The sequence below is a fragment of the Anomaloglossus baeobatrachus genome, chromosome 7 (assembly GCF_048569485.1).
Source record: "Anomaloglossus baeobatrachus isolate aAnoBae1 chromosome 7, aAnoBae1.hap1, whole genome shotgun sequence".
Classification (NCBI taxonomy): domain Eukaryota; kingdom Metazoa; phylum Chordata; class Amphibia; order Anura; family Aromobatidae; genus Anomaloglossus; species Anomaloglossus baeobatrachus.
The window spans coordinates 237,796,632-237,817,999 of record NC_134359.1 but is presented as its reverse complement, the minus strand read 5'-3'; the positions used below and the strand labels follow the sequence as shown (position 1 = coordinate 237,817,999).

The window sequence follows — 21,368 nt, the reverse complement described above, 5'->3', positions numbered from 1 at the left end:
GCGTCAGAGAAATGACTGATCAAACCGAGCACAACGTGCACTCTTGGTCTGGCCAAGCAATTGCGTGAACCTTCCTAATTACTTGTTACACATACAGAGCTGCAGTATTCTGGCTGCTGTCTGAGCAGATTTCTGTTGAGGGTGGAGGTGCCGGGCGTCCAGGACCCACCAATCTACCGATTATCCAACCCCATGGATAGGTCTTCAATATGTTCATCACAGTAGAAAAAAAGTCAACTACTCACACGTAAAAAAAGAGAATTTTGTTTACTTACCGTAAATTCTTTTTCTTATAGTTCCGTATTGGGAGACCCAGACATTGGGTGTATATAGCTTCTGCCTCCGGAGGACACACAAAGTACTACACTAAAAAGTGTAGCTCCTCCCTCTGAGCATATACACCCCCTGGATAACCAAATCTAGCCAGTTTAGTGCAAAAGCTGAATGAGAATAGCCACCCACAAGTAGAGATAGAGCAAGAACCGGAACAACCGGAGCCTCTGTCTACAACAGCCGGTGATAACACGCGGAACAAGAAACTGCCAACAGGCAACAGGGAGGGTGCTGGGTCTCCCAATACGGAACTATAAGAAAAAGAATTTACGGTAAGTAAACAAAATTCTCTTTTTCTTTATCGTTCCTATGGGAGACCCAGACATTGGGACGTCTCAAAGCAGTCCATGGGTGGGAATAAACAGAAAACTAAGAAGTAGGCGGAGCCCAACTTCACAAATGGGCGACAGCCGCCTGAAGGATGCGTCTGCCCAAGCTCGCATCTGCCGAAGCATGAGCATGCACTTGGTAGTGCTTTGAAAAGGTATGCAGACTAGTCCAAGTGGCAGCCTGACAGACCTGCTGAGCCGCAGCCTGGTGCCTGAAAGCCCAAGAGGCACCGACAGCTCTGGTCGAGTGTGCCTTGATCCCCGGCGGGGGAGGTACCAGAGTACACTGGTAGGCATCGGAAATGGCCGACCTAATCCAACGGGCTAAGGTCGGCTTAGAAGCCGAGAGGCCCTTACGCCGACCTGTGGTCAGCACAAAAAGAGAGGTGCACCGCCTAAGAACAGCGGTGCGAGACACATAGATCCGGAGCGCCCGCACCAGATCCAGAGTATGCAACGCTTTTTCAAAGCGATGCACAGGAGCCGGACAAAAGGAAGGCAGGGTAATGTCCTGGTTAAGGTGGAAAGGAGAAACCACCTTAGGGAGAAAGTCCGGAGTCGGACGGAGAACCACCTTGTCTTGATGAAAAACCAAAAAAGGTGACTCCGAAGAGAGTGCAGCCAAATCAGAGACTCTCCTGAGGGAAGTTATGGCCACTAGAAAGACCACTTTCTGTGAGAGACGAGACAAAGAAACCTCCCTAAGAGGCTCAAAGGGGTGTTTCTGCAAGGCCGTGAGGACCAGATTGAGGTCCCAGGGATCCAAGGGCCGCCGGTAAGGCGGAATGATGCGAGTTGCGCCCTGCATGAAGGTGCGCACCTGAGCCAGCCGGGCGATATGCCGCTGCAACAACACTGACAGAGCCGAGACTTGTCCCTTGAGGGAATTGAGGGAATTGAGGGATAGTCCTAGCTGCAGACCGGATTGTAAAAAGGACAGGAGGGTCGGCAGGGAAAAAGGCTAAGGAGCATGGCCGGAAGAGCGACACCAGGACAGGAAAATTCTCCAGGTCCTGTGAAAGATTTTGGCCGAGGAAGACTTCAGAGCCCGAGTCATAGTGGAGATGACTTCAGGAGGAATACCAGAAGTTGTCAAGATCCAGGACTCAAGAGCCACGCCGTCAATCTGAGAGCCGCAGAATACTGGCGGAAAAACGGACCTTGTGAGAGAAGGTCTGGACGGTCCGGAAGATGCCACGGCACCTGTACGGACATATGGAGCAGGTCTGGGTACCAAGCTCGCCTGGGCCAGTCCGGGGCAATGAGGATGACCCGACGGCCCTCCATTCTGATCTTGCGCAGGACTCTGGGCAAGAGAGCTAGAGGGGGAAACACATAGGACAGACGAAACTGGGACCAATCTTGAACCAGAGCGTCCGCTGCAAAGGCCTGAGGATCGTGGGAGCGAGCCACGTAAACCGGAACCTTGTTGTTGAGCCGGGATGCCATTAGATCCATGTCCGGAGTGCCCCACTTGCGGCAGAGTGACCGAAACACTGCCGGATGCAGGGACCACTCGCCGCTGTCCACGGTTTGGCGGCTGAGATAATCTGCTTCCCAGTTTTCCACGCCTGGGATGTGGACTGCGGAGATGGTGGACTTGGAGTCCTCCGTCCATTGAAGGATGCGTTGAACCTCCAGCATTGCCAGGCGGCTGCATGTCCTGCCTTGGTGATTGATGTAGGCAACCACTATCACGTTGTCTGACTGGACTCAGATGTGCTTGCCCGCCAACAGGTGGTGAAAGGCTAAGAGAGCTAGAAGCACAGCTCTGGTTTCTAGCACATTGATCGAGAGGGCTGATTCGGACGGAGTCCAAATGCCCTGCGCTCTGTGGTGGAGATATACTGCTCCCCAGCCGGATAGACTGGCATCCGTGGTGAGAATCATCCAGGACGGGACCAGGAAGGAGCGTCCCTGAGACAGAGAGAGAGGCCAAAGCCACCACTGAAGGGAGCCCCTGGTCTGTGGCGACAGAGCCACTAACCTGTGCAAGGAGGAATTCCGCTTGTCCCAACAACGGAGAATGTCCAGCTGTAGTGGACGCAGATGGAACTGGGCAAAGGGAACCGCCTCCATTGACGCCACCATCTGACCCAGCACCTGCATTAGGTGCCTGATGGAATGACGGCGGGGCCTCAGCAAAGAGCGCACCGCCAGACGGAGGGACTGCTGATTGACTAAGGGCAGCTTCACAAGTGCCGGCAGAGTCTTGAATTGCATCCCTAGGTACGTGAGCTTCTGGGTCGGAGTCAGAGTGGATTTGGGCAGATTGACAAGCCATCCGAATTGGACTAGAGTGGTGAGAGTGAGTGAGACACTCCGCTGACAGTCTGCGCTGGACGAAGCCTTGACTAGAAGGTCGTCCAGGTAAGGAATCACTGCCAACCCCTGGAGGTGCAGAACCGCAACCACTGCTGCCATGACCTTGGTAAATACTCGAGGGGCCGTGGCTAACCCGAAGGGGAGAGCCACGAATTGGAAATGTTCCTCTCCGATTGCAAAACGTAGCCAACGCTCGTGTGAAACTGCAATTGGCACATGCAGATAAGCATCTCTGATGTCGATGGTTGCTAGGAAATCTCATTGGGTCATTGAGGCAATGACTGACCGCAGAGATTCCATGCGAAAATGCCGCACCTGAACATGCTTGTTGAGAAGCTTGAGATCCAGTATGGGCCGGAAGGAACCGTCCTTTTTGGGGACTATGAAGAGATTTGAGTAGAAACCTCTGAACCGTTCCTGGGCGGGAACCGGTACAATTACTCCGTTGGCCTGCAAGGATGCCACGGCCTGAGAGAAGGCGGCGGCCTTGGAGCCGGGGGGAGTTGACAGAAAAAATCTGTTTGGCGGGCTGGAAGAGAATTCTATCCTGTAGCCGTGGGAGATGATATCCCGCACCCACTGGTCGGAGACGTGTTGAAACCAGACGTCGCCAAAGTGGGAGAGCCTGCCACCGACCAAGGACGTTGCTGGTGCGGCTAGATAGTCAAGAGGAGGCTGCTTTAGTGGCAGCAGCTCCTGCGGACTTCTGAGGACGCGGCTTCGTGCGCCAGTTGGGTTTTTGGTCCTTGGCTGAGTTAGTGGACGAGGCCGAGGGCTTAGAGGAAGACCAGTTGGAGGAACGAAAGGAACGAAACCTCGACTGGTTCCTACCCTGGACAGGTTTCCTGGTTTTGGTTTGTGGCATGGAAGTACTCTTTCCGCCAGTAGCTTCCTTAATAATTTCATCCAGTTGTTCACCGAATAGCCTGGATCCAGCAAAAGGGAGCCCCGCAAGGTACTTCTTTGAAGAAGCATCTGCCTTCCATTCTCGAAGCCACAAGATCCTGCGGATAGCGAGGGAATTAGCCGAAGCCACCGCAGTGCGGTGAGAGGCCTCCAGCATGGCAGACATGGCATAGGATGAAAAAGCCGAAGCTTGGGAAGTTAAGGCAACCATTTCGGGCATGGATTCCCTGGTGAGGGAATGCATCTCCTCCAGAGAAGCAGAGATGGCTTTGAGAGCCCACACTGCTGCAAAAGATGGGGAGAACGAGGCCCCTGCCGCCTCATATACAGATTTGGCCAGAAGGTCAACCTGGCGGTCAGTGGAATCTTTAAGAGAGGTGCCATCAGCCACTGATACCACCGTCTGGGCTGAGAGTCTAGACACCGGAGGGTCTACCTTAGGTGAATGAGCCCACTCCTTGACCACCTCAGGTGGAAAGGGGAAACTGTCATCAGAACCGCGCTTTGGGAAGCGTTTGTCAGGACAGGCCCTGGGCTTGGTCACAGTGGCCTGAAAACTGGAGTGGTTAAAGAACACACTCCTTGTCCTCTTAGGCAAGGTAAACTGGTGCTTTTCTGCCAGAGAGGGTTGCTCCTCTGATACTGGCGGATTGAGGTCCAGTACAGAATTAATGGACGCAATCAAATCACTAACATCTGAGTCACTTTCGGACAGATCAATGGGGCACATGGAGGTAGCGTCCGAGCCCCCAGTAAAGGCATCCTCCTCGTCCTGCGAGTCAGCTCGTGAATCAGAGCCGCGGGACGAGGAAGGAGAGGGATCTCTGCGTCTCCTCTTAGGAGGACGGGGTCTGGGACCAGATGTAGAATCCTCTGTGAGCTCCGCTGAGAGAGCCCTAGCAGCAGAGGCACCCTGAGAAGGGGGCTGATGCATGTTCAGCAAAGTCCGGGACAGCTGTCCCATGGAGTCGGCAAAAGATTGGGAGATTGACCTAGAGAAGGCTTCTACCCAAGCCGGGGGTTCAGCCACCGGAGTCGGAGCAGCCGGGGGGACCACTGTGGGTGCGATTCCAGGCTGAGGCATTGCCAGGTTAGAGCAGGTATCACAATGTGGATATGAGCTCGGTTCAGGCAGCACGAGCTTACATGCAGTGCATATTGCGTACAGCCTTGCAGCCTTGCTCCTCGTGTGAGACATGCTGCTGAAGTGGGGGCTCTGAGCCAGAATGACCCCCAGAGAGTATATAAGCAGGTCCACAACCGGAGGTTGTGGCTTACCAGACCGTTTGTGTGCCCTCCAGATCCCACAGCCCGGACCCCCAGACAGATCAGCAGGGATGCTGCAGCCAGCGCCGATCGCTGTGAGAACGCTGAAAAAATGGCGCCGGAGCGAGGAGAGGGGGCGGGACCAGCTCTGAGAGCGGGATCTGGAGGGCCAAGGAGATTTACAGGGGAGGGAACATTTGCCCACAGAGGAGTGTCCCTCCCCTGTGCCGAACGGCCGTTGGGCGGAGCCGCACTGTCCCTCTGCATGATTGACATGCAAGGGTAGTGAAATCGAAACTAGGCCTCCGGCGAAGCCGGGGCCTAAATTTAAGCGATGCAGCCGGCGCGCAGGCCCCATCGGCGCGGTTCTCAGATGACAACCAGAGAACCGGCCGGAAATGTAAAGACAGTTACACAGCACACTCTCCCCAACAATAAAGTACAAGGGACCCCCGAATATAAACGTCTCAGATACTTAGCTTGTGAGACGCAGGGTTTCCAGTCCCTGGGGATGAGTGCTCCGTCCAGCAGGATCCTGAAGGGCTGCGGATGGAGACCGGCCTCCTGCAAAGCAGGGAGAACCGTGCTGGCTCCCACTTCAAGCCAGAGCCCGAGGGATGGTGAAGGAGCGCGGCATGTAAGGCTCCAGCCCTGAAATCAACCTTAACAACACCGCCGACAAAGTGAGGTGAGAAGGGACATGCCGGGAGTCCAGGCTTGGACCCGCTTTTCTTCAAAAACTTTCCAAAATGAAAAATCAGATGAGATGCATGTGTGGATGTATGCCTCCTGAACACAAAGCAATGAACTGGCTAGATTTGGTTATCCAGGGGGTGTATATGCTCAGAGGGAGGAGCTACACTTTTGAGTGTAGTACTTTGTGTGTCCTCCGGAGGCAGAAGCTATGCACCCAATGTCTGGGTCTCCCATAGGAACGATAAAGAAAATATTAGTTCTATGAAAAGCATCAATTAAAAACAAAAAACAAAAAAAAACAAGGGAGTTGTAATTACCTTTAATCTGGTTATTAAGTGTGACGACAGCATCTGCCACACCTTCACCGTCTGGGCCATTCAATACTCGTCCCGTGACAGAGAATCCCATCACATGGAAGACCGGCTGAAGTAGAAGAAGCAAAAATGCATTTGTTCGCAAAAGTCTAGCAGGAGTAAAAAGGGGAACACATTTGCCCAAACACAAGGAATAAACAAAGATTTATTGCAGGGTAAACCACTTTTTTTTTTTGTTTAAGGGATTGTAAAGTTTAAAAAAGTTATCACTTTTAGGATATCACTATTAGGACACATGATAACTTGTTGATCAGTGGGAGGGATCCGATCATGGCCGTCTTGTCAAAATGGGGCTTTACACACTACGACATCGCTAATGCGTTGTCGTTGGGGGTCACGGAATTTGTGACGCACATCTGGCCGCATTAGCGATGCCGTTGTGTGTGACACCTATGAGCAATTTTGCATCGTCGCAAAAACGTGCAAAATCGTTCATCGGTGACATGGGGGTCCATTCTCAAATATCGTTACTGCAGCAGTAACGAAGTTGTTCCTCGTTCCTGCGGCAGCACACATCGCTGCGTGTGACACCGCAGGAACGAGGAAGCTCTCCTTACCTGCCTCCCGGCCGCTATGCAGAAGGAAGGAGGTGGGCGCGATGTTACGTCCCGCTCATCTCCACCCCTCCGCTGCTATTGGGCAGCGGTTCAGTGACGCTGCTGTGACGTCGCTGTGACGCTGAACGAACCGCCCCCTTAGAAAGGAGGCGGTTCGCCGGTCACAGCGACGTCGCTAGGCAGGTAAGTATGTGTGATGGCTCTGGGCGATGTTGTGCGCCACGGGCAGCGATTTGCCAGTGTCGCACAACAGATGGGGGCGGGTACCCACACTAGCAATATCGGTAACGATATCGCAGTGTGTAAAGCGGCCTTAAGTACCAGAATAGGAGCACTTTATTCCCCATTAGAATGATGCTCATTCCCAACGATCGCTCCACTCATTTCCTATGGGGCTGCCAAGAAGCCTCTCTAGGTATTGTCCCATAAAGAATGAATGGAGCGGCGGTCGGGTATTTGCATTACTGCTCCATTCTAAGCGGATAATAGTTCCCCATTCCGGAAATCAATCCTAGCAGTTTGACTCCAACAGGCATAGACGTTAGAATCTCTCCTACAGGACAACCTTTACAAGAAATTCTGAATCCATTGGATGGAAGTATTAAGAGAGCCAAGAATAGCGGTCACCAAGAATGGCATGAAATGCAATAATATATAATAGCATTTACACCCTATGAGATGTATTGACAGCTCAGTACGTTATGTACAGTACAGACCAAACGTTTGGACACCTTCTCATTCAAAGAGTTTTCTTTATTTTCATAACTCTGAAAATTGTAGATTCACATTGAAGGCATCAAAACTATGAATTGAAAACATGTGGAATGAAATTCTTAACAAAAAAGTGTGAAACAACTGAAAATATGTCTTATATTCTAGGTTCTTCAAAGTATCCACCTTTTGCTTTCATTACTACTTTGCACACTCTTGGCATTCTCTTGATGAGCTTCAAGAGGTAGTCACCGGAAATGGTCTTCCAACAGTCTTGAAGGAGTTCCCAGAGATGCTTAGCACTTGTTGGCCCTTTTGCCTTCACTCTGTGGTCCAAGCTCACCCCAAACCATCTCGATTGGGTTCAGGTCTGGGGACTGTGGAGGCCAGGTCATCTGGCGTAGCACCCCATCACTCTCCTTCTTAGTCAAATAGCCCTTACACAGCCTGGAGGTGTGTTTAGGGTCATTGTCCTGTTGACAAATGATAGTCCAACTAAACGCAAACCGGATGGAATAGCACGCCGCTGCAAGATGCTGTGGTAGCCATGCTGGTTCTGTATGCCTTCAATTTTGAATAAATCCCCAACAGTGTCACCAGCAAAGCACCCCTACACCATCACACCTCCTCCTCCTCCATGCTTCACAGTGGTAACCAGGCATGCAGAGTCCATCCGTTCACCTTTTCTATAAAGACACGGTGGTTGGATCCAAAGATCTCAAATTTGGACTCATCAGACCAAAGCACAGATTTCCACTGGTCTAATGTCCATTCCTTGTGTTCTTTAGCCCAAACAAGTCTCTTCTGCTTGTTGCCTGTCCTTAGCAGTGGTTTCCTAGCAGCTAGTTTACCATGAAGGCCAACTGCACAAAGTCTCCTCTTAACAGTTGTTCTAGAGATGAGAAGGTGTGTCCAAACTTTTGGTCTGTACTGTATATTATACACATCAAAGTTAGAAATAGTATAATGCTATAAGCATACCGAAAAACATTGAAGCATACAATGAAAAAAAGAGAATTTTGTTACTTACCGTAAATTCTTTTTCTTATAGTTCCGACATGGGAGACCCAAACCATGGGTGTATAGCTTCTGCCTCCGGAGGACACACAAAGTACTACACTCAAACGTGTAGCTCCTCCCTCCTAGCATATACACCCCCTGGTAGCCAGTCCTAGCCAGTTTAGTGCAAAAGCTGAAGGAGGACATCCACCCACAAGTAGAGACAGAGCAAAACCCGGAACAACCGGAACCTCTGTCTACAACAACAGCCGGTGATAACACACGGAACAAGAAACCTGCCAACAGGCAACAGGGAGGGTGCTGGGTCTCCCATGTCGGAACTATAAGAAAAAGAATTTACGGTAAGTAACAAAATTCTCTTTTTCTTCATCGTTCCTTATGGGAGACCCAAACCATGGGACGTTCTAAAGCAGTCCATGGGCGGGAATAAACAGAAAAACTGAGAAGTAGGTGAAACCTAACTTCACAAATGGGCGACAGCCGTCCGAAGGATGCGTCTGCCCAAGCTCGCATCTGCCGAAGCAAGAGCATGCACTTGGTAGTGCTACGAAAAAGTATGCAGACTAGTCCAAGTGGCAGTCTGACAGACCTGCTGAGCCGTAGCCTGTGCCTGAAAGCCTAAGAGGCACCGACAGCTCTGGTCAAGTGTGCCTTGATCCCCGGCGGGAGAGGCACTTGAGTACACTGGTAGGTATCGGAAATGGCCGACCTAAACCAACGAGCCAGGGTCGGCTTAAATGCCGAAAGGCCCTTACGCTGCCCAGCGGTCAGCACAAAAGAGAGATGCGCCGCCTAAGAACAGCGGTGCGAGACACATAGATCCGGAGCGCCCGCACCAGATCCAGAGTATTCAACGCCCTTTCAAAGCGATGAACAGGAGCCGGACAAAAGGAAGGCAGGGAAAATGCCCCGGTTAAGGTGGCAGCAACCACATTAGGGAGAAAGTCCGGAGTCGGACGGAGAACCACCTTGACTTGATGAAGGGAGGACTCCGAAGAGAGTGCAGCCAAAACAGAGACTCCCTTGAGGGAAGTCATGGCCACTAGAAAGACCACTTTCTGTGAAAGACTAAACAAGGAAACCTCCCCAAGAGGCTCAAAGGGGGGTTTCCGGAAGCTGTGAGGACCGAATTAAGGTCCCAGGGCTCCAAGGGCCGCCGGTAGGGCGGAATGATGTGAGATGCGCCCTGCATGAAGGAGTGCACCTGGGCCAGCCGGGCGATACGCCGCTGACACAACACTGACAGAGCCGAGAGCTGTCCCTTAAGGGAATTGAGGGATAGTCCTAGCTGCAGACCGGACTGCAGAAGGGACAGGAGGGTCGGCAAGGCCAAAAGGCCAAAGGATACTTCCGAACTCGAGTCATAGTGGGGATGACTTCAGGAGGGATACCAGAAGTCATCAAGATCCATGACTCAAACGCCACGCCGTCAAACTGAGAGCCGTAGGCTCTGGCGGAAGGACGGATTTCGTGAGAGAAGGTCTGGACAGTCCGGGAGATGCTATGGCACCTCTACGGACAGATGGAGCAGGTCAGGGTACCAAGCTTGCCTGGGTCAGTCTGGAGTAATGAGAATGACCCGACGGCCCTCCTTTCTGATCTTGCGCAGGACTCTGGGCAAGAACTAGAGGGTGAAACACGTAGGACAGAAGAAGCTGGGACCAAACTCGAACCAGTGCGTCTGCCGCAAAAACCTGAGGATCGTGGAGCCACGGTTTGACGGCAGAAACAATCTGCCTCCCAGTCTCCCACGTCTAGGATGTGGGCTGTGGATGTGGTGGACTAGGAGTCCTCCGTCCACTGAAGAATGCGATGAACCTCCAACATTGCCAGGCGGCTGAGTGCCCCGCCCTGGAGGTTGATGTAAGCAAATGCTGTAGCGTTGTCTGACTGGACTCGAATGTGCCTGGCTGCCAACAGATGGTGAAAGGCTCAGAGAGCTAGAAACACAGCTCTGATTTCCAGCACATTGATCCAGAGGGCTGATTCGGACAGAGTCCAAGTGCCCTGCGCTCCATGGTGGAGATATACTGCTCCCCAGCCGGATAGACTAGCATCTTGGTGAGGATCACCCGGGACGGAGCCAAAAAGGAGCGTCCCTGAGACAGAGGGGACGATGCCACCATTGAAATGAGCCCCTGGTCTGTGGCAAAGCCACCGCCCCGTGGAAGGAGGAAGTCCGCTTGTTCCAACAGCGGAAAATATCCAGCCGTAAAGGACGCAGATGGAACTGGGCAAGGGAATGCTTCCATTGACACCACCATCTGATCCAGCACCTGTATTAGGTGCCTGAAGGAACGACGTCGACCGCCAGCGGAGGGAGTGCTGCTTGACTAAGGGCAGATTCACAAGTGCCGACAGAGTCTCGAATTGCGTCCCTGGGTCTGTGAACTTCTGGGTCGAAGTCAGAGTGGACTTGGACAGAATGACAAACCACCCGAATTGGTGAGAGTGGCGAGAGTGAGCGAGGCACTCCGCTAACAGTCTGCACTGGATGAAAACCCAGAGTAGAAGGCTGTCCTGGACAAAAAAATCACTGCCAACCCCTAGAGGTGCAGGACCGCAATCACAGCTGCCCCGACCTTGAGAATACTCGAGGGGCCGTGGCTAACCCAAAGGGAAGAGCCACGAATTGGGCCACTCTGATTGCAAAACGTAGCCGACGCTGGTGTGAAACTGCGATTGGCACATGCAGATAGGCATCTCTGATGTCGATGGATGCTAGGGAATCTCTTTGGGTCAATGATTGATCGCAGAGACTCTATGCGAAACTGCCGCACCTGAACATGCTTGAGAAGCTTGAGATCCAGGTCGGAAGGAACCGCCCTCCTCGGGTACTAGGAATAGATTTAAGCAGAAATCTCAGAACCGTTCCCAGTCGGGAACCGGTACAATTACTCCAGTGGCCTGCAAGAATGCCACAGCCTGTGAGAAGGCGGCGGCCTTGGAGCAGAGGGGAGTTGACAGAAAAAAATCTGTTTGGCGGGCTGGATAGAATTCTATCCTGTAGCCGTGGGAGATGGTATCTCGCACCCCCTGATCGGAGACGTGTTAAAACCATACGTCGCCAAGTGGGAGAGCCTGCCACCGACCAAGGACGTTACTGGCGTGGCCAGATAGCCAGGAGGAGGCTTACTTAGTGGCAGCATGTCCTGCGGTCTTCTCGCGCGCCATTTGGGTTTACGATCCTTGGCTGAGCCAGTGGGCGAGGCCGAGGGCTAAGAGAACGATCAGATGGAGGAACAAAAAGAACGAAACATCGACTGATTCCTGCCCTGGACAGGTTTCCTGGTTTAGGTTTGTGACATGGAAGAAACTCTTCCCGCCAGGAGCTTCCTTAATAATTTCATCCAGTTGTTCCCGAACAGTCTGGTCCCAGCAAAAGGGAGCCCACCAAGGAACTTCTTTAGAAGCATCCGCCTTCCACTTCCGAAGCCACAGGAGCCTGCGGATAGTGAGAAAATTAGCCGAGGCCACCGCAGTGCGGTGAGAGTCTCCAGCATGGCAGACATGGTATAGGATGAAAAGACTGAAGTCTGGAAGCTAAGGCAACCATTTCGGGCAAAGAGTCCCTATGAGGGAATGCATCTCCTCTAGAGAAGCAGAGATGGCTTGAAAGCCGCACTGCTGCAAATGGGGAGAACGAGGCCCCTGCCGCCTCCATACAGATTTGGCCAGAAGGACAAACTGGCGGACAGCAAAACCGTAAGTGAAGAGCCATCAGCCACTGAAACAACGTCCGGGCTGAGAGTCTAAACACCGGAGGGACCACCTTTGGTGAATGAGCCCACTCCTTGACCACCGCTGGTGGAAGGGGAAAACTGTCATCAGAACCACGCTTTGGGAAGCGTGTGCCAGAGGAGACCCTGGGCTTGGTCACAGTGGCCTGAAAACTGGAGCGGTTAAGGAACACACTCCTTGTTCTCTTAGGCAAGGTAAACTGGTGTCCTGTTGCCAGAGAAGTTTGCTCCTCTGATACTGGCGGATTGAGGTCCAGTACAGAATTAATGTACAGGGGGATCCTTAGAGAGGTGCCGTCAGCCACTGATACAACTATCCGGGCTGAAATACTAGACACCGGAGGGACCACCCTTGGTGAATGAGCCCACTCCTTGACCACCTCTGGTGGAAGGAGGAAACAGTCATCAGAACCACGCTTTGGGAGCGTTTGTCAGGACAGGCTCTGGGCTTGGTCACAGTGGGCTGAAAACTGGAGTGGGTACGGAACACACTCCTTGTTCTCTTAAGGTATACTGATGCCTTTCTGCCAGAGAGGGATACTCCCCTGATACAGGCAGATTGAGGTCCAGTACAAATATAATGGACGCAATCAAATCATTAGCATCTGCGTCACCTTCGGACAGATCAATGGTACATTAAGTAGCGTCCGAGCCCCCGGTAAAGACATCCTCCTCGTCCAGTGAGTCAGCTCGTGAATCAGAGCTGCGGGACGGGGAAGGACAGGGGACCCTGCGTCTCCATTTTAGGAGGACGGGGTCTGAAACCAGATTAAGAGACCTCTAAGAGCTTGCTGAGCGAGCCGTAGCAGCAGAAGCGCCCTGAGAAGGGGGCTAATGCATGCTCAGCACCCCCGGAGCAGCTGGAGGGACCACTGACGAGCCTCCAGGCTGAGGGACCACTGTGTTTATGTGCTCAGTACAGGCAGTACGAGTCTACATGCAGTGCATATTAAGAACAGCCTTGCTCTGATGTGAGACATGCTGCAGAAGTGGGGGCTCTGTGAGGGAATGCATCTCCAGAATGACCCCAGCAGAGTATATAAACAGAGAATATAAGCAGCTGCACAACTGGAGGTTGTGGCTTGCCAGACCGTTTAACATACATTTCTGTGCCCTCCAGTCCCCCAGCCCTGGCCCCAACTTGTCACAATGTGGTATCTCTGTGCCTATGCAGACACTGAGAACGCTGAGAAAATGGCGACCGGAGCGAGGCGAGGGGGCGGGGCCTACTCTGAGAGCGGGCAAATGAGGTATACAGGGGAGGGAATCCTTCCTCAGTGAGGGGTTCCGTTCCCTGTGCTGAACAGCCGCTGGGCGGAGCCACACCGTCCCTCTGCATGACTGATATGCAGGGGGAGTGAAACCGAAACTAGGCCTCAGGCGAAGCCGGGGCCTAGATTTAAACATACGGCCAGCGTGCAGGCCCCATCGGCGCGGTTCTCCAGTGAAAACTGGAGAACCGGCCGGAAATGTTACCCCAGACATATAATACACTCTCCCCAATAAATAAAGTACAGGGAACCCTGGAAAGACCACTTTCTGTGGTAAAAACGTCTCATACTTAGCTTTTGAGACGCAGGTGCCAGGTCCCTGGGGGGGGTTAAACGCTCCGTCCGACAGGATCCTGAACAGGGCTGCGGATGGAGACCGGTCTCCTGCAAAGCAGTGAGAACCGTGATGGCGCCCACTTCAAGCCAGAGCCCCAAGGGATGGCGAAGGAGCGCGGCATGTGAAGGCTCCAGCCTTGTAAAGTCAACCTTAACAGCACCGCCGACACAGTGGGGTGAGAAGGGACATGCCGGGAGTCCAGATGGGACCCGCTTTTCTTCCAAAACTTTGAAATCCAAAAAATCAAAAATCAGAGAATGCATGTGTGTGTGTGACCTCCTGAACACAAAGCATTGAAACTGGCTAGGACTGGCTACCAGGGGGTGTATATGCTAGGAGGGAGGAGCTACACGTTTGAGTGTAGTACTTTGTGTGTCCTCCGGAGGCAGAAGCTATACACCCATGGTTTGGGTCTCCCATAAGGAACGATGAAGAAGAAGGGAATTTTGTTACTTACCGTAAATTCCTTTTCTTCTAGCTCCAATTGGGAGACCCAGACGATTGGGTGTATAGCTACTGCCTCCGGAGGCCACACAAAGCATTACACTAAAAAGTGTAAGGCCCCTCCCCTTCTGGCTATACACCCCCCGTGGGATCACGGGCTGCTCAGTTTTAGTGCAAAAGCAAGAAGGAGGAAAGCCAATAACTGGTTAAACAAATTCAATCCGAAGGAACATCGGAGAACTGAAACCATTCAACATGAACAACATGTGTACCCGAACAAACCAAAAATCCCGAAGGAAACAGGGGCGGGTGCTGGGTCTCCCAATTGGAGCTAGAAGAAAAGGAATTTACGGTAAGTAACAAAATTCCCTTCTTCTTCGGCGCTCCATTGGGAGACCCAGACGATTGGGACGTCCAAAAGCAGTCCCTGGGTGGGTAAATGAATACCTCAAGTTTGGACTGTAAAAACAGCCCTTCCCTACATGGAGGCAACCGCCGCCTGCAGGACTCATCTACTTAGGCTGGCATCCGCCTAAGCGTAGGCATGCACCTGAAAATGCTTGGTGAAGGTGTGCAGACTCGACCAGGTAGCCGCCTGGCACACCTGCTGAGCCGTAGCCTGGTGCCGTAATGCCCAGGACGCACCCACGGCTCTGGTAGAATGGGCCTTCAGCCCTGATGGAACCGGAAGCCCAGTAGAACGGTAGGCTTCAAGGATTGGTTCCTTGATCCATCAAGCCAGGGTGGATTTTGCAGCCTGCGACCCCTTGCGCTGACCAGTGACAAGGACAAAGAGTGCATCCGAGCGGCGCAGGGACGCCGTGCGGGAAATGTAGATTCTGGGTGCTCTACACCAGATCCAACAATGCAAAGCCATTACATATCGATGAAATGGATAAGGATAAAAGGAAGGTAAGGAGATATCCTGATTGTGATGAAAAGGGGATACCACCTTAGGGAGAAACTCTGGGATCGGGCGCAGCACTACCTTGTCTTGGTGAACAAAAGGAAGGGAGCTTTGGATGACCGCGCTGCTAGTTCGGACACTCTCCGAAGAGACGTGACCGCTACCAGAAAGGCCACTTTCTGTGAAAGTCGAGAAAGTGAAACATCCCTCAGAGGCTCGAAGGGCGGCTCCTGGAGAGCAATTAATACCCTGTTCAGATCCCATGGGTCTAACGGCCTCTTGTACGGAGGGACAATGTGATAACCCCCCTGCAGGAACGTGCGTACCTGAGGAAGTCGTACTAGGCGCTTCTGAAAGAATACCGACAGCGCTGCGACTTGTCCTTTAAGGGAGCCGAGCGACAAACCTTTTCCCAAACCAGATTGCAGGAAGGGAGGAAAAAGGAGACAATGCAAATGGCCAGGGAGACACTCCCTGAGCAGAGCACCAAGATAAGAATAACTTCCACGTCTTGTGGTAGATCTTGGCAGACGTCGGCTTCCCAGCCCGTCTCATGGTGGCAATGACGTCTTGAGATAATCCTGAAGACGCTAGGATCTCGGACTCGATGGCCACAGTCAGGTTCAGGGCCGTAGAATTCAGTGGAAAAAACGGCCCTTGGGACAGTAAAGGCCCTGTCACACACAGAGATAAATCTGCGGCAGATCTGTGGTTGCAGTGAAATTGTGGACAATCAGTGCCAGGTTTGTGGCTGTGTACAAATGGAACAATATGTCCATGATTTCACTGCAACCACAGATCTGCCAAAGATTTATCTGTGTGTGTGACGGGGCCTTTAGTCTGGCCGGTCTGAGAGTGCCCACGGTTGGCCGACCGTGAGATGCCACAGATCCGGGAACCACGACCTCCTCGGCCAGTCTGGGACGACGAGGATGGCGCGGCGGCAATCGGAGCTGAGCTTGCGTAGCACTCTGGGCAACAGTGCCAGAGGTGGAAACACATAGGGTAGCTGGAACTGCGACCAATCCTGAACTAAGGCGCCTGCCGCCAGAGCTCTTTGCTCGTGAGACCGCGCCATGAAAATCGGGACCTTGTTGTTGTGCCGAGACGCCATTAGGTCGACGTCCGGCATCCCCCAGCGGCTACAGATTTCCTGACACCCTTCTGGGTGCAGAGGCCATTCCCCTGCGTCCATGCCCTGGCGACTGAGGAAGTCTGCTTCCCAATTTTCTACGCCCGGGATGTGAACTGCGGATATGGTGGATGCTCTGTCTTCCACCCACATCAGAATCCGCCGGATTGCCTGGTAGGCTTGGCGATGCGTGTTCCGCCTTGGTGGGTGATGTATGCCACCGCTGTGGAATTGTCCGACTGAATTCGGATCTGTTTTCCTTCCAGCCACTGCTGGAAGGCTTGCAGGGCAAGATACACTGCCCAGATTTCCAGAACATTGATCTGAAGGATGGACTCCTCTGAAGAGAGTCCTTGACCGTCTGAGAAGGGAGACGTTCCTGTCTAGGGACGTCGACTCCCCAACCCATTGGCAAAGCATGTCCCATTGAAGTGGACGCAGATGAAACTGCGCGAAAGTGACTGCCTCTGCATGAGGCGTCTTAAGGGGTGTGACTGGCCTTGAAGGAGAGACTGCACCCCCGTCTGTAGTGAACGCTGCTTGTCCAGCGGAAGCTTCACTATCGCTGAGGGAGTGTGAAACTCCATGCCCAGATATGTCAGCGATTGGGTCGGTGCCCGATTTAACCTTGAAAAGTTGATGATCCACCCGAAACTCTGGAGAGTCTCCAGCGCCACGTTCAGGCTGTGTTGGCATGCCTCTTGAGAGGGTGCCTTGACAAGTGGATCGTCCCAGTAAGGATCACAGAGTGACCCTGAGAGTGCAGGACTGCTCCCACTGCTGCCCTGAACTTGGTGAAAACCCGTGTCTTGTTCCTGAAGAGGAACAGGGATTACCACTCCTTCTGCCTGCAGAAGAGCATCGGCTCGGGGGGGGGGGGTGGGAAAGTTCTGAAGAATCGAGCCGGAGGACGAGAACAGAACTCTATCCTGTACACGTGAGACACAATGTCTCTCACCCACCGGTCTGTGACCTGTGGCAGCTAAATGTCGCCAAGCGGGAGAGTCTGCCACCAACCGCGGATGCGGAGAGAGAGCTGAAAGTCATGAGGAGACCGCCTTGGTAGCGGTTCCTCCGACTGCCTTCCTTGGGCGTGAATGAGCCCGGCCGGAATCTGAGCCCCTCTGAGCCTTTTGAGCCCTTTTGGACGAGGACAATTGGGACCTGCCCGAGCCTGGGAAGGACCGAAACCTCGACTGTCCCTCCAGGACAGCATTAATAGGGTAAGTCGCAATGCAGACATTGCGAGGTTAAGGACACCACCTGCGGCACAGATGTACATGTGCTCAAGACCAGCTGCGCAAGACCAGCTGAAATAGCTTAGAGTGCCCATACGGCTGCGAATGCCGGAGCAACCGACACGCTGATAGCTTCACAGACAGATTTCAACCAGAGGTCCATCTGTCTGTCAATGGCATCTTTAAGTGAAGTCCCATCTCCACTGCAACTATGGATCTAGCCGCAATCCTGGAGATTGGGGGATCCACCTTTGGACCCTGGGTCCAGCGCTTGACCACGTCAGGGGGAAAGGGATAACGTGTATCCTTAATACGTTTGGAGAAACGCTTATCTGGTAAGCGTGGTGTTTCTGAACTGCTTCTCTGAAGTCAGCGTGGCCAGAAAAGTACTCAATATACGCATGAGATACTGAAAAGGGATTTCTCCTGCTGTGAAGCTGACTCCTCCACTGGGGGGAGCTGAGGGAGAAATATCCAACATTCCATTGATGGACGCTATAAGATCATTCACTATGGCGTCACCATCCGGTGTATCCGGATTGAGAGCGGTGTCAGGATCAAAGCCCTGATCAGCTACGTCTGCCTCATCATACAGAGAGTCCTCCTGCTGGGACCCTGACCAGTGATGAAGCCGAGTGCCGCACCCAGCGAGCTAGCTTAGGCTGTCTGGGACTGTCGTCCGTGTCAGAGCCTTCACCCTGGAATGCCTGGGACCCCCCCCGGAGCACTGATTATGTTCCAAATGAGGGTGGCCAGGGAGCATTGATCAAGATTGCCCATGGCCTGTCTGGACTGCAAAGTCTCTATCCCATGACAATCTATCAGCCGAAACCAACTCCGTCCCTGTCCCTGGACAGGGTTCACAGGTGGTTCCTTTGGCCACCTCTAGTAGAGACCCCGGCTGACCAAGTGCTACAGGGGAGCATTGCACACAATGGGGGTCAGTGGAACCTGCCGGTGGAACAGTATCACATGCAGTAAAAGCAGCATAGAAAGCCTGTGTTGCTTTTTTGCTGCTGTATTCTAGCCATCTAGGAGAATATAGCCAAGAATAGCGACCGTACAGTGCAATGTATAGCATACAAGCATAAGTACAAATGAACACTTCAGCACATGCAATACAAGCAGCATAGAAAGCCTGTGCCTTGGCACCCTTGCTTTTTTGCTGCTGTTGTCCAGCCATCTAGGAGAATATAGCCAAGAGTAGCGACCGTACAGTGCAATGTATAGCATACAAGCATAAGTACAAATGAACACTTCAGCACATGCAATACAAGCAGCATAGAAAGCCTGTGCCTTAGCACCCTTGCTTTTTTGCTGCTGTTATCTCGCCATCTAGGAGAATATAGCCAAGAGTAGCGACCGTACAGTGCAATGTATAGCATACAAGCATAAGTACAAATGAACACTTCAGCACATGCAATACAAGCAGCATAGAAAGCCTGTGCCTTAGCACCCTTGCTTTTTTGCTGCTGTTATCTCGCCATCTAGGAGGGCATATAGCCAAAAATAGCGACCTACAGTGCAGTGTATAGCATACAAGCATAAAATACAAATGGACACTTCGGTATTTAGTGGGGTCAGCACTTCAGGTGCTGCTTACCGCCCGCCTATAACGCGGGTGTGTGGTCGCCAGAGCCCTGTGACTGGTTGCCCAGAGCTTGTCTCCGTTCCCCAGCTCGGACTGCGTGCAGGAATGGCTGCCGGCGTCCTGTGAAGAGGGGCGGGCCGTGGGCGTGCCCCAGACAAGAGCGGGAAACTGGCGTCCCACTGTGTCCAGTGAAGGGGGCTGGAGAATGCAAAGCAGACTCCAGCCCTCGGCGCTGACTTTCTGTACAGCGTCCCGCCTCTCCCCTGACTGGCAGGGCTGGGGGCGGGAACGAAACGAAAACTAGGCCGCAAAGCCGGGGACTCGAGTAATAAGCGCGGCCGTCCTTGTGCACGGCCAGCGCGGAAGTCCCCGGCGCACCACAAGTCCCAGCCGCGCCACAGTGTAAAAAACACCCAGCAGCGGCCGGCGCGGCAGTTCCCAATACATAAATTCACTCAGCAAAGCTGCAGTGAATAATAGCACGAGCGCTCCGCGCTGTTGCCCCCGGCGCACTAACACTCCCAGCAATGTTGGTGTGTGTGTGCGCGCTTGCCCGGGGACACAGAGTACCTTAATGTAGCAGGGCCCTGTCCCTGACGATACTCAGCTCCATATCCAGCAGGTTCTCTGGGTCTGTGGATGGAGCCCGGTCTCAGTGCCTGGAGACCTGTAAGATCCCACTTCACCCAGAGCCCTGAGGGGGGATGGGGAAGGAAAACAGCATGTGGGCTCCAGCCTCCGTACCCGCAATGGGTACCTCAACCTTAACAAACACCCGACAAAAGTGGGGTGAGAAGGGAGCATGCTGGGGGCCCCATATGGGCCCACTTTTCTTCCAACCGACATAGTCAGCAGCTGCTGCTGACTAAAAACAGTGGAGCTATGCGTGGATGTCTGACCTCCTTCGCACAAAGCTTGAAAACTGAGCAGCCCGTGATCCCACGGGGGGTGTATAGCCAGAAGGGGAGGGGCCTTACACTTTTTAGTGTAATGCTTTGTGTGGCCTCCGGAGGCAGTAGCTATACACCCAATCGTCTGGGTCTCCCAATGGAGCGCCGAAGAAATGCATTTTTTATTGTATGCTCAAATGTTTTTCGGAATGCTTATAGCATTATACTATTATCTAACTTTGATGTGCAGCCTTATCCTTATGTACTATATATTTTTTTGGCTTGCACTCATAATATATATTAGTGCTCACTTCAGTTATCCTATTTAGTATTTTGTACTGTATATTATGACATTCAATATGACACCGTCTCCATCTGCTCTCTGGCACATGGATTTGATGAGGCAGGGGGTGGCTCTCATGTTGGTAACCCTCCTGGGTCAGACAGCAGAGCCGCTAGGTGCCATCAAACAACAGCTCTCTATCTGGTAATTTCCGGTACTCCTTTATAGGACCCCCCCCCATGTATGAGGGCCGGGTACACATATCCGGCTTTTTGCCGGTTTGAAGGATGCGGCGCATGCCAGTATTGTATGATACAGTAAAGTTGGAGAACCGCAACTTCCGGGTCACATGCTCCGGTCACATGACAGCATGTGACCGGCGCTTGCTGCGCTGCCAGTGTACTGTATACCCTGAACTGGCGTGCGCCGCATCCGCCAAACCAGCAAAAAGCCTAAATCTGCATATGGCCGACTGCATTTTAGGGGCACTGGAAAAGGAGACTATTGATGGGTCAACTTCTACTGCCAAAGTGGCAGTGCTTGACAGTCCACCCCTTCAAATGAAGCGTTAAATTAGAGAAAGTAGAATTTAGAGCGGGGGGTCTTAAACAGGCAGCCATCTGAGGCGGCCTCCTGCAGCCCGCAGGCACCGTAGACCCCTTGACAATCGTGGCCTGGTCCAGGGGCTGCCACCGTTTGCGCTTTATTTCAGTTGAAGGTCCGTCCTTGACACATTACTACAAGAAGAGGACTAAGATGTGGAATATAACTACAAGATAGGGACCAGGATAGTGACATTACTACAAGATAGGGTCAAGGAAGGGCACATTACTACTAGAAGGGGACCAGGATGTGGAATATAACTACAAGATGGAGACAAGGAGGGGTTCATTACAACAAGATGTTAACTAAAATTACTATATAGTGCTAAATGTAAGACGGTATTACTTACAAGAAGATGATAAAATGTACCCACCCCAAAATAAAAAAAAAAATAAAAAAAAAAAAGGGAATTTTG

The 21,368-nt window shown here is 52.5% G+C and overlaps 1 protein-coding gene across 1 annotated transcript in view; it reads right to left on the bottom strand.

Moving 5' to 3' along the window:
- The window catches only part of LOC142245339 (BOS complex subunit NOMO1-like), a 226,410-nt gene that overhangs the window by 147,213 nt on the left and 57,829 nt on the right, over positions 1-21,368 (bottom strand). Inside the window, 1 exon segment of the mRNA XM_075317979.1 lies at positions 6,173-6,278. Coding sequence (XP_075174094.1) covers positions 6,173-6,278 — 106 coding nt within the window.